The sequence below is a fragment of the Paramormyrops kingsleyae genome, chromosome 18, assembly GCF_048594095.1.
Source record: "Paramormyrops kingsleyae isolate MSU_618 chromosome 18, PKINGS_0.4, whole genome shotgun sequence".
NCBI classification, from domain to species: Eukaryota; Metazoa; Chordata; class Actinopteri; order Osteoglossiformes; family Mormyridae; genus Paramormyrops; species Paramormyrops kingsleyae.
The window spans coordinates 7,557,010-7,569,931 of record NC_132814.1 but is presented as its reverse complement, the minus strand read 5'-3'; the positions used below and the strand labels follow the sequence as shown (position 1 = coordinate 7,569,931).

At 48.4% G+C, this 12,922-nt stretch overlaps 1 protein-coding gene across 2 annotated transcripts in view; it reads left to right on the top strand.

The window, feature by feature from the left end:
• Positions 1–12,922, top strand: part of LOC111847865 (syntaxin-1A) — a 74,925-nt gene that overhangs the window by 42,851 nt on the left and 19,152 nt on the right. For both annotated transcript variants that reach the window (XM_023819450.2, XM_023819451.2), the window contains exons 4-6: positions 2,033–2,107; positions 6,624–6,697; positions 7,044–7,152. In XM_023819450.2, the coding sequence (XP_023675218.1) occupies positions 2,033–2,107; positions 6,624–6,697; positions 7,044–7,152 (258 nt within the window). The remainder of the gene's footprint in view (positions 1–2,032; positions 2,108–6,623; positions 6,698–7,043; positions 7,153–12,922) is intronic.

The window sequence follows — 12,922 nt, the reverse complement described above, 5'->3', positions numbered from 1 at the left end:
GGAAACACTCTAAAGCATGTTTTTGCATGCGCACACACCCCCTTCCTGGCTGAGCCTGATGCGTGATATTGGGCCCCCCTGTTTCGGAGTGGCGGTCGGTGAGTCTCGCTGGGATGCGAGTCGCATACACAGCCCGTTTCATTCTCCCTGGGCTGTGATCCTTGGTCAGTGGGGCTTAGGGGACCCCGCCCCCCGCGCTTATTAGCCGGCTCCCCAGTCAGGGCAGACTCTGTTCTGCCATCGGTTTCGCTTTAATATCCGATGACAGAAGGTCGATTCTCTCTATGTCTTTAGGCAGTGAGTCTGTCGTCCATTCGCCTTTAATCCCAGCAGCCAGGGCTGCCAGTGGAAAATTGGACCCCAAATCTTTTTTTAAATCAGACTTTTAGTGAAGACGATTTTCTTATCGTCAAATTCATGCCAATATCATGAATATCATGCTGCATCATCATCTCTGTCCCGGACAGCACTGTTTAGTATAACGAGCAGCCCTCGTTAAGGGCTAACTGATGGGACCCCAGCCCAGCAAGGCCAAACCGGCAGGTGACGAGTGACAGGAAAGCAGGCAAAGGCCCAGGCAGAGCAGAATGTCAGCCACCTCAGAGCCTTCCAGTCGATGGCTGAGGCTTCAGCGGCTGCCGGTTCAGGGGGTCTCCTCAGGTCTTTCTTGCTCCTCCCCATCCATCCTTGCCGTTTTGTGCCTTGCTGCAGTTGTGGCAGCCTCCCAGTGCAGACAGCTCATGTTTGCCTATTAATTGCACTCTCCAGGTACGTTTCTGTCTCCATCCGTGTGAACGCCACTGCACACCGGCTGGTTTATTTATAAAGCTGTCAGTGGATGATCGGTCCTGCGTTCCTTCCGCTTTTGTTGCGCCGGCACTCGCGTGTGCGCAGGCAGCCGGGGAGCCGTTTGCCACAACATTAGAAAGCTCCAGGCATGGCACCTCCGCTCCGATCGACCATCCATTATTCGGAGTTTGATTACTCCCGCCTGGCTTCTCACAAGTACCGCAAACTAAAAAGCCCGCAAGGAGAAATGGGAAGGGCGCTGCGCTAATGGCGTCCGCCAAGAGCCGCGCGGCCCGCTGCCACATGTAGACCATGCTGATACGCGTGTTGAAACAATGACACGCCGAATCATCTCTGTCTGTTAGGCCGAAGGGTGCTGCTTGATCTGAAGCACGGAGAGCCGGTTTGATCCCTGTCTCTCCTGGTGTGTTTGATGCATGCACCGCTCAATGTGACTCCGCCCCCTGCTTCCCAGCTGATATTGACATCGTAATAACACCTCGTCGGGCAGACGGGACGGCAAAATCTCCCGCGGTCTCTGGATCCCTCATTTGATTCCACTGGCAAAAAAGCAGAAGGTTATGGCCCCAGTGCATTATGGGTCATCAAATCTCTGCTTTATCGTTAACCGGTATTAAGATTTCGGGTGATTTACCGTTGGTTCTGCAAACAACCGGGTCAGCAGCAGCAGCGTTGCTAGTGAGGATTAGCCTTGTATGTTTTATGTATGATGCACAATGTGGTTTTCTTGTCATGAAACCCTAAATTCAGAACTGCGATGGACACAGAACTAATGTGTTTCAAATGAAGCACCTTTGCTACTTAAAAATAAACAGTAAAGGTATCATGTGATATTTGTTTGGTTACGATTGGTTAAGGTTAGGGCTGGGGAGGGGTTAAGGTTGTCAGAGTTAGGATTGGGGTTATGCTCATATTAATGAATGCAGTGTGCCCATAAAGATATGAACACACACGTGTGTGTCTGTGTGTGTGTGCGTGTGTGTGAGAGATGGGTGGGGGGCGGTTGTCCCGCCTGAGAGGTCTGACCGCCCCCACAATGCATCACTCCCCACGTGTCGGCCGCCGGTTTGCAGACGGCGACCAGACGCACTCGACGCGTGTGCATTCACATGTAGGAGAGTGTGACTCACGCCTCCCCGGCACGGTCACCAAGATGGGGGGCCACAGTCACCAGACCCACCCCCCACTCAGCGTCCTCCCTCTCTGTTCTCTCCTCTCACAGAGACGAAGGCGGACCTGGAGCAGCTGATGACCGACATCAAGAAGCTGGCCAACAAAGTCCGCTCCAAGTTAAAGAGTGAGTCGTGCGTGAGCATCATCTGCCCGCCAGCCGCTTTCGCGTGGACGTGTAGCGGCAGACGGGAACTTGCCGTTTTGAAAATTTAGTGCCCCTATAATGTCCGATTCAACATGAAACCCTTTTGAGCAGCAGTTAGTGGTACAAAGCAGCCTTTCATTATTCAGTAGCTTAAGCAGGTTTAGTGATTAACCTTCTCCGGTGAAATGGAAAAGTCGGAAGTGATTTACACTGATTTTTCAGTGTCACACTACATATTGTTCACCTGTGCGACCACAGTGTCTGTGTTTTTTTTATTTTGTTTTATTTTATTTTAGTTCAATGGCTAACGTGATACAAGTACAGTTTTCCAGTAATGTAACCTTGTTCCTCCTCTTCATTTCTTCCTGGAGTTACATCTGGTACTCGCTCCTCTGAACAGAACAAAGCCACGTAGCTTCAGTGCCGTAGTCAGAGCTGGCTGTCTCGCTGCGCATGTCGCCGTGGAGACGGACTCCCCTGTACTATCCCGCCATCTGACCCCGCTGGCTGCTAATGCACCCGTCGCATTCTTTTTCTGCCGCTGCGGCTCCTGTTAGCTCTTAGTTCTCGCTGTGCCCGGAAAGCCGAGATTTGGCATTGCCTTGCCGTCTAACTGCTTGCCGCTTGTTTTATTCGTGCGTTGTGGTCCCGCCCCCAAACGTTTCCACAAATGCGTCACTTCTGACAGTGACCACCAGCTCTCTATTTTACACACCTTTTTTAAATTTACTCATTAGTGCAACAGTCTTAGGTCCCTCAGGAAAATTACGTATAAAGCTGCTTATCTCGGCAGTAAAAATACGTCCTCATAAAAACAGTATTAGAATTAACATAAACAAACATGAACGCTAAAACAAACAAGAATGTGTTGTGCTTTTCAAACGAATCAATGTTTTGTTTGACCTCACGTAGAAGACAATAATAAGGTAATTCACTTGTGCCCACTGCTGTATATTTTTTTTACAAGAGTTTTAAGATAAATTCCTCCGAGTTTCTTCATACCTGTGTTTGACTTTGTGCACAGCACCCTCAGATTAATAATGTACCCCCTCAGGTGGAAGCCAGTCACTGTATGACTGCGACAGTATTTCAGGGGTCGTGACCCTTCACTAATTTCAGATGCACCCTTAGTGATTTCATTCTGAACCCAACACCGAGCTTCTTGCAGGACCTGCCGTATCTTTTCTTTCGACTTTGGCTGCTTTTGGTTCCTCCTCCTGTCCCAGTGATCTCATCCAGCGTCAGTCACGTTCAGATCAGGACCGTGAGCTGGCCAGATGGCCCGGCCTCTGTGCAACCTTCTTTTGACATACGGGTGCCTTTGCCAACCAGAAATTTCTACCTTGGAGCTCATTGTTCCATAAGATCCAGCCCCTCCTCTGTGGGGCTTCTTTGCTGCAACATGAGCCCATGTCCTGGGAGACTTGTCACAGCTGAAGTGTGTTCTTTGGTGCCAGGTGACTCTGCCAGATGCCAGTGTCACCGGATTTCCTTCTGTCCCTTTATGAAGTGACCTTTAAGTACTGCTCATCAGATACGGACAGCTTTTTGGCTCTTACTCTGCACTTTCTGTCTGCATCTCGCCCAGTTTCTTAAAATTTCTTCATGACAACTTGAACAGCACATCTTGTAAATCCAGTTGGGTGGGCTATTACTCACTAACTATAGCCTCGTTGGTGTAAAACATAGTTTTATGTCTGTTAAAGTATGTCAGCTCAGCCATTTCAAAACTACTCCAAAAGTCGCCCCAGTGTTTTGCAGTTACCATGCAACATCCAGTTTTTACCTCAATTTATAGCACATTTATTCCCCAGGAAGTTAATTGACTAAGTTTGGGATCTGAAGCGGTGTTCCTCTAGCCATCCAACAAGATAGAATTCTTGTTACCTTTTATTGTATTTCTGTTCATTTTTCAATGCCACATAGTGTTTTTTGAGCAGAAGTATCCTTACTGCCCAGATAAGTAGTCCTAAGCATTTTTTTTGTCAGCATTTGACTTCAGCACAGTGCTGTGTATCTTGGTGTGAGTCTCTCACTCATAGGGGTACGTGTTAGGCCCTTAATGACACAAACTGGGACTTGGAGAAACTGAAAATAGGAAAATGGCAGGAAAACTCATTGGTCATGGGGGGGGGGGGGGGGCAGGGGAGTTAAATTCCGTTTCCATCACACAACGTGTCAGTGTGTGTCTGAGTGTGTGAGTGCGTGTCTGTGTGTGTGCATGTGTGCGTGTAAGTTTGTGTGAGTGTGTGTGCGCATGTGCATGTACACTCTATTGAAGTAGCACCTTGTCCATCCTCTTCCTCGTGGCCTCTGCTTCCTCATCACGAGAATGTACTGGATGAGCAGTAATGCAAGGTGGATGGATGGAATGATCTAGGCAATTTGAATAATAATAATAGCCTGCTTTAAAGTCATCGTTCTATGGACAGTGTGGTTCACTGGGAAAATGTTACTTATGCGACAGTTCGTTTTGTTTTGAATTAGTTAATATTTGTGTCACAGAGTACTTTAGCAAGCTTCATTTTATACCACAAGCGTTTTAGACCTAAGTGAACATCACAGCATCCCCTGGCCTTTGTGGATTCAGAAAGAGGATAGTGAGTCTTCTTGGGGGATCTACAGTCTCTCTGGCTGTGGTGTCACTATTGGGGGGGGGGGGGGGGCAGGCTGGAGGCTGTAGGCTGGAGTTCAGCATCAGCACTGATGCTCCCTTGTAATTCTTCTCGTCAGTCTTCTGGGCCGCTGCAGAGCCGACGATAGTGCAGCTGTCACGGCTCCTAATCATCGTCCTCCGTCTGTCAAACCTGCCTTAGTTTCTAGCCCTGCTTTTACTTGAAACAAACTTCACACAACCCAACTTTCAAAACTTTCTTGAAGGACATCGTCAGATGCCATTCCAGAAATTTATGCTTTGCTGGAAGCTTTACCCAAACTGGCAGATTCAGCATATGGTGGCCCATGTCAGCCACATGGGTGTTAAACTTGAAGCAGTGTGTCATGCATATAACACTTGCAAAGCACGGCCCAGTCTGGCGTCAGGAGAATGGAGCTCACGCCAAGTGAAAACCATGCCTTCGTTCAAACTTGGCAATCCGTAGACAGCTAGGTCGTAAAGTGAGGAGTATCTGTAATACATATCCAACGTTGCAATGACCAAGAGAAGTGTTCAACATCTCAACATTTTAACATCTGTTTAGACTCTTCAAAACAGCGTCGATGACAGCGCTGCAGACTCTTGGCATTCTCTGAGCCAGCTTCTAGATGTAGCCACCTGGAATGCTTCTCCAACTGTCCTGAAGGGGTTTCCACAAGTTCTGGGCACCAGTTGGCTACCTTACTCTTACTCTCTGATCCAGCTCATCCCAAACCAGCACTATAGGGTTTAGGTTGGGGGGGGGGGGTTTGTGGGAGCCAGGTCATCTTATGTTCACAAGTTAATATTTACTACATGTCATTCCAGGGCCCAAGGCTAGAAAGAACCAGGTTAACCTGGGCACCAGTTTGTCACAAAATATATATTAAAAATAATTTATAAAAATCTCTTTTTCGTGTTTTTTTTATTCTAAAAATTTCAAGTCAGTAGTTATGTAGTTGTCTTACAGCAGTCATTCAAAGGAGGCCATGCTTCACCCTGAAGTGAGATTGTGCTTCACTGGTGAAGGAGGGCAGCCGCTCACGTTCGTGTCTATGAGCATGAACACACCTGAGTGCGTGTTGACGCCTGCTGCGTGCGTGCGCTCTTGTGTGTCATGAAGAGAGAGCCTCAAGCCGTGATCACATGCAAAGCGAGAGACGGGCTTGCTTACATTAGCAGGCAAAAGATAGGTAAAAGACTGATGGATTACATTGTCATTCTGGTAGAAGCAGCCATTTATATTTAAAATGAAGTTTTTCCTTTTTTTGGACGTGGTAATGTTTGTTAATGTTCTGGTTGTCCCTATGATTTTTCTGATTTTATAATGAAGATGCTCTCCAGCCTTTCCAGAACATTTTTTGGTGGCTCTCCCCATGGAAAAACATGGCTGGAGTCGATTCTGGAAGGTTCCAGAATACAGTATTGGCTGTAGCAGCAGCCAGTCGTGGTTTAGCGCCAGCATTGGCTGGGACAGTCCCAGGGGATGCGCAAGGAGGAAGCATCTACGTAAACATCCGGCCTTGAGTTTTGGCTGTGGTTAGCGGTGGAGGGGTCCCACCATGACACGCTGTCCACACCATTTCCAGGACAGTCTGGAGTGTGTTGGCTGGCATCTAATCTGATAGAACTTAAGGGCACGACAGTCTGCTGTCTCCTTCCTCTGGTCCCCAACAGCAGATGGTACAATCGGGACAAGATAACTGAAAGGTTTCAGGTTCAAATCCCCTGTTGGGAGCTGCTTGTTATGCCACAGTAGTTAATTAATAGTGATCTGGCTGTCTAAATATACAAATTTGTAGGAACGAATAGGCAACATATCTTCCAGGAATGTAAACAGACCCCTGTGTTTCTCTGCAGGCATCGAGCAGTCCATTGAGCACGAGGAAGGCCTGAACAGGTCATCTGCAGACCTGCGGATACGCAAGACACAGGTGAGCAAAAGAGCGCAGAGCCTGATAGACTATTACCCCACCATAAATGCACCTTCTCTGGCTGAACATTTCGAAACACCACCAGAAATGTTTGGAGGCTGGACTGCAGCTTCTCCACCCAGAAGCCTGTGCAGTGTTCATGCCCCGGGCGTTTTAATTTTGTGGCAAAATTGGGTTAATAAGAACGGAGAATCCAGGTTTATCTCGTCTCATGCTTTTGATTAGATTTCATCCTGCTGTACAGTGTTAGTGGAAACTCAACGCAAGAAATACAACATTAAACATCAGCCTGCTTCTCGCTCTCCCTTGACTCCCTCTCTCTCTCTCTCTCTCTCTGTCTCCCCAGCATTCCACATTGTCCCGCAAGTTCGTGGAGGTGATGACGGAGTACAACGCCACCCAGTCGGACTACAGGGAGCGCTGCAAGGGGCGCATCCAGCGGCAGCTGGAGATCAGTGAGTCCGGCGACGCCGACCTTTAGACGCGTCTGCAGACGTAAAGGAGACGGACTGGAAGTGCTGCACCGCTGCTGTTAAATGCACTGACTGCGCCGCTTAGCCCTCTGGAGTAGCTGATGCAGTAAATAAATTGAAAGCTTTTTTATTAAAAACAAAGGGATTATTATAATTATTATTATTATTAAAATAGACAGATTGATCATTGATTTTGTTATGATGGTGGTGATGATGATGATGTTGATGATGAATCAAGGGACGAGTGTTATTGTACTTTATATTAAGAATTATATACAGAAACAAGAGATAAAAGAAGTGAAAACATGGGCATTTAGCCGGTAATAAGGCATAAAGAAGCTCTTGGGCTGATCTTTAACACGATCTGTAGACCTTGACCATAAGGGATCTGGCACATAGACACACAGATCTGATCACTGTGGCAGCACGTGTTGGAACGTGCACATGCAGAGCTGATCGGCTGCATGTGCCTGCTGGGTACAGAAAACAAGCAAGAGGAGCGAAAAAGCACTTCAGCACCTCCAGTTTGTGGCTGAAAACCTTCAGCTGCATCCTGCAATGGATTTAGTAGCTCAGTTGTCCGTTCCATGAGCAGAACGGCAGAACGGTGACTACGTCTTAGCATCTCCTTTGGGCGAGTCGTGTAAGCAGTGACAGCTTCTGGGCCGTGTTTATATGTTAGAAGTTTTTTGTTTCTGCCGCCGGTTGACTCATTACTAACTTCTCAAGAGCCGTGAATCCTTGCAAGCCTGCAAAACTGCTGTGAGCTCCTTCCATGCACGGCGGTAAATAACGGTTGTGCGAATCAGCAGGGGCTTCGCAGAGGCTGCGTGTTTGTGCGATGCCCAATCCGGTCGCCTCGGTAACAGTTGGCTCCCAGCAGCACAGTCTGCAGCGCAGTGGAATGTTGTTATCAATGTAGCTTCAGGCATCCAGATGGATTTCATTGTGTCAGGAACGCTTTCCTTGGTTGGTGTTGGTCCAGTTGACTGACCAGACATCAAGCCTTGTATAGGTCAAAAAAAAAACCTTAAAGAGGAAGGGTTTGGACCTTCAGTAATTAATCATGTCAACCAGTCTGTCGTGGTCCAAGGTTCTCACTCTGGCTGCCAAAGCTGAGGCTGAACAGACTGAGTCTTTGGGTGACCGTGACATCAGCCCAATGACTGTCAAAGGCGTATTCATACACAGGTCAATTTAATTCCCACCAGAGGAAATAGAGAAGCCAGTTAGGGTGTGTCAGTGTTTTCCAGCTTGTCGTAATATACTCAAATGTTTCTGCCACTGCATGGCAATTTTATGGTGTGGGAATCAGGATCACCAAAAATATAGTGGAAATTCGCAAAGGAAATATTTATTTTTTCTTTTTCCATTTCATTTGTAATTACTTGCATGCGAATAATTTGATTTGGACCCGGCTGACGGAGCCGGTAGATGGACTCGATCTGTCGTTGGCAGGGCTATTAGGGAATGTCACGCAAGTAGCATGTGAGTGCCAGACAAGGTCTGATCTGTTCTCGTAATTCGTATGTGAACCATGAGGGTTCCGTCTCTCCACCGCTGGCCCCAAACGCGGAGAGGGCTGGCCGACAGGCGACCTGCAGCCATCTTCCCCAACTGGCAGCGGCTCTGCGGCCTGGGGAGGAAGACGTGGCTCGTTTCCTGCGGCCATCTGTCTCTCAGTGGGGCTTTTGGGCCCTAAACGATGCCCTGAGGCCCCGCCCCTTCCGCCTCTCCCGACCGGCTAGACGGCACGCCCCTAGACCAAACACGGTGCTTGACAAAAGCCGTAGCTTACAAAACACACATCCCACATTACTGTTTTCTGCCAGTTGATGCTGATTGATGGTTTTGTTTCCGCGAGCGGCGTTGCCGTGGCGTTGACATTAAACATTCATATCATCAAGCCGAGGAAGCTGCCTCACCAAGACTGGGTAGATAACGGGGATTGCCTTTTTTTTCCTGATGCCGTTAATGTGCGTCTGTGGCCTGATTTAGGGGATGAGGCTTCCAGTTAAATGGCAGCAGGCGCAGCCTGTTGGCACAGAGCAGCAGCTCACACCTGGCCAATCATCTTTCACAGGAGGCGGGAACTACGCACACATCATTCTTTAGGGTACACCCACCCTGCCTGCCTTGGCTGTGACGGCTCGTGTTAGTGTCAGCCTGCCGGCAGCTAGGTTAGCCACTCTCCTGACCCGCTAAGGTAGTGCGGTTAGTGGTTACCTTTGGAGGACGTCTTTAATCCTCCAGCATTCTGAAGGACCAGATGAAAGTAGGAAAGGCAGACATGATTAATCTATTGTCTATCCCCCCCCCACCCCCCAATTTGCATTCCTCTTTCCTTCTGACCTGGCTGTTCACAGACATTGCTCCCAGTGATTCCCCTTTACTGAGGGGGGAGGCTGCTGAGGGGGGGGGTTGAATTTTAGTTTGTTCTGTATCTATAATTTAAGTCATCCATAGAGACAGTGTTTTGAATTTAAGTGACAGGATAGTTTGCATTTAGTTAACCTGCGTAAGACATTTGGATTTCATTTTTAATACAGTTCTGAATATTAACTGCACCTTTGGTCACCGAGGGCCCCTGTACGGAAACGCGCAGTGATCCCGGCTGGGGAAGACGGGGCCCGGCAGTGCGGCGGGCAGACATGCTCCGGGGCTCCTCATGGCCGGGCTCTCGCTCCCTTGCTCACATCCTGTGAACCTGACATGTCTGCTGCAGGCCCAGAACTCCCAGTCCCCCAGTGTCTGATGCTAAAGGGCAGCCCCTTTGTGGGGGGGGGGGGGTGGGTGTCGGTGGCGAGGGGCCGTTAGCCGCCGAATCCACGTCCCTCAGCGTCTGCGCCACGACTCCATGTCTGCATCACGATCCTTCAGCTGCTCCTGACAGGCATCCGCTGCGCCCCCCCCCCACCCCCCCCAACGTGCACAGGCGGTCACGAGGGTGCGTGCGCATGCCACAGTGATCTCACTTCTCATTAGGCTGCCATTTCGCTCCCAATTTCAATTTTTGTTTCAATTTTACTTTTGCTTCATATTTGAAATAAGCCTTGGATCTATAGGGGGGAGGGAAGTGTACTTTGGGGGGGGGGGGTGAAATCAGGTGACAGTGCCCACCAATCACGTGTGTCGGTTGTCCATTTTGTCTCTCACCCCACACTGAGCAGATAATGCATTCAGCCTTTGTGTCGTGATTGTTAAGACCAAATCCGAATTTTTTTACTCTGCCTGTTTTTCTGCGGTTTGCTGCGGTTTAAATGGCTAATGGCAAGTCTTGGGGGGGGGGGGGGTCGCGGCAAATTAATTTTGGGGGCGGTACAACATAATTGTATTCAGAATTTTCTCAAACATTGCCCCCCCCCCCCAAAAAAAATGGCTTTGGTTTATATACTATTTAAATTTTTGTTCTGTGGGCAATACTTTGGTGTGTTTGGTTTGTTTTTTGCTAAAGTTTTGTTTGGATTCTTAATCACCTTGTTATTGTCAATTTAGCTTTTCATTTCTGAAAAACAACACAGCTGCATCATCCTCCCGGTTTGAACCGGCACACGCTCTGGCACATGTCACACCTGATCAGCGGCGCCCGCACACGTGCCCGCGGCGTGCCCATGCTGTGCACACACACCTGTGCCTGCTGCTCCGTCCTTTAGCCCGAGCTCAAGGACGGGGCCGGGGCTCTGACGTCACCCGCGGGCCGTCCTCTCCGGGCGGACCACTGAATGAGGTCATCCTGGGATCCACAGACACCGATTTACTGATTTTTAGGGAAAAGAGACACACCTTCATCCATTGCACTTGTGACTAACCCTCGGTGTCTAATTTTGGCCGGGCTGGACGCGTTGTTCCAGACAGCAGTTGCAAGGTTCCTTGCTTGCTGACTCCTTTGGAGCCTTGGCAGCCACCCAGAGGGTGGGAAATCGCTGCCAGGTGCCATGTGATCACTCACACCCTCTGATGACGAATCGGATCCGCGACATGTGATCACTCACACCTTCTGAGGACGAATTGGATCTGCGACATGTGATCACTCGCACCTTCTGAGGACGAATCGGATCCGCGACGTGATCACTCACAGCATCTGATGACGAATCGGATCCGCGACATGTGATCACTCACACCTTCTGAGGACGAATTGGATCTGCGACATGTGATCACTCACACCTTCTGAGGACGAATCGGATCCGCGACATGTGATCACTCGCACCTTCTGAGGACGAATCGGATCCGCGACGTGATCACTCACAGCATCTGATGACGAATCGGATCCGCGACATGTGATCACTCACACCTGAGGACGAATCGGATCCTCGACATGTGATCACTCACACCTTCTGAGGACGAATCAGATCCGCGATTGTAATGGGCAACAGCTACAAAGTGTCCTCTGCTGGCTTCTATGTTCTTGTCCGTTTTGGGCCTGCAGGATTGAATATGTTTGATTGGTGTGTCAGGGTAAGAATCGGCACCCGAGCTCAACTAGCTGTCAGGGTAACTTAATGCCTCTCAGTCCACTCTGACAGGGACGCAAACCCTGCAGTCAAAAAAGTCGAGAAAGAGACTAAGTGATGCAGGGACAAGCGGTGGCCTGGAGCTCCATGACGTGGCCTCCCAAAAACTGCCTGTTGTCATATTTCATTCCACAAACTCTAATTAATGCAGCCAATCATGCAGCTGGGTCAGAAAGCAACAGACGAGCCATGCTGTCATGTAAAGGCGGAAACACCGTAACTGCATATTTTATCGTTATGAAATCAAAATTTGGTCTTTTAGGCTCTGTTTTATCTTGTGACAAAATATTTTAGTTTAACTATGCTTGGGCTTGAAGAAAACACTATAATTTACCTGCCTACTGCACATACAGGTGGACAGTCGAAAACTTTGATGCGTTTTCTGAGTTTTGGTATTTTGCCTTTGAAGGGCAGTACATACTGTTAACTGAGCAGAAATAAACTTGTGAGGAAGCACATGCAGCTAGGGGTAGCACACGGGCGAAAGCTTCAATGCTGACATATGCCAGAAGGTAGAGACTATAGTGCATGACTAGTCTACGCATTCAGATGCTTTCATTTGAAATTTGATGCTTAGCTAATCTGCTTTTGTCACAGATTCGCAGTAGCAGCTCGCGATTTGTCTCGAGATGGATAAAAACGGCTTAGCCGCAGGCTAATTCTTAGAAGGGAATCTGCACCTGCAGAGTAACAGTAAGCAGCAGTGAGAGTACGACCGTGTTCCTGTAGATGTATATAGTCTGACTTCATCCCCCGTGTTTATTGTGATGCGAAGGAGACTCAGCTGTCTTTTTGTATATATTTTAGCATCTTATTTGCCTTATTCATTTCCATCGGTCCCTGAAAAGCATAATTTGTTTATTGTCATCATAATTGTTTACCAACCTGACCAGATGCTCTCACAGCCTTCCAGACATTTTCCCGGGGAATTCCCATTGCCTGTGGGAATTGTAGGAGGATAAAAATACAAACCGCAATCCCCATACCTGGTTTCCTCAATAGGCAGCATTGCAAACAAGAAGAACTGAACTAATCAGATTTTAAGGATATTTCTTAGAGATCAACAATTAATTTCCCGGCTTCACAGCCGGTGCATTGTTCACCAATTCTCTGCGGACTGCATTATTATTAAATCCCTCAAAGAGTGATCATTTTAAAAGGGAAGTAAGAGGTGAGGATGCACCAATCAGTGGGACTGGTTTGCCATGGCAACCTGTCAGATCCTTCTCTTCCCATGGGTT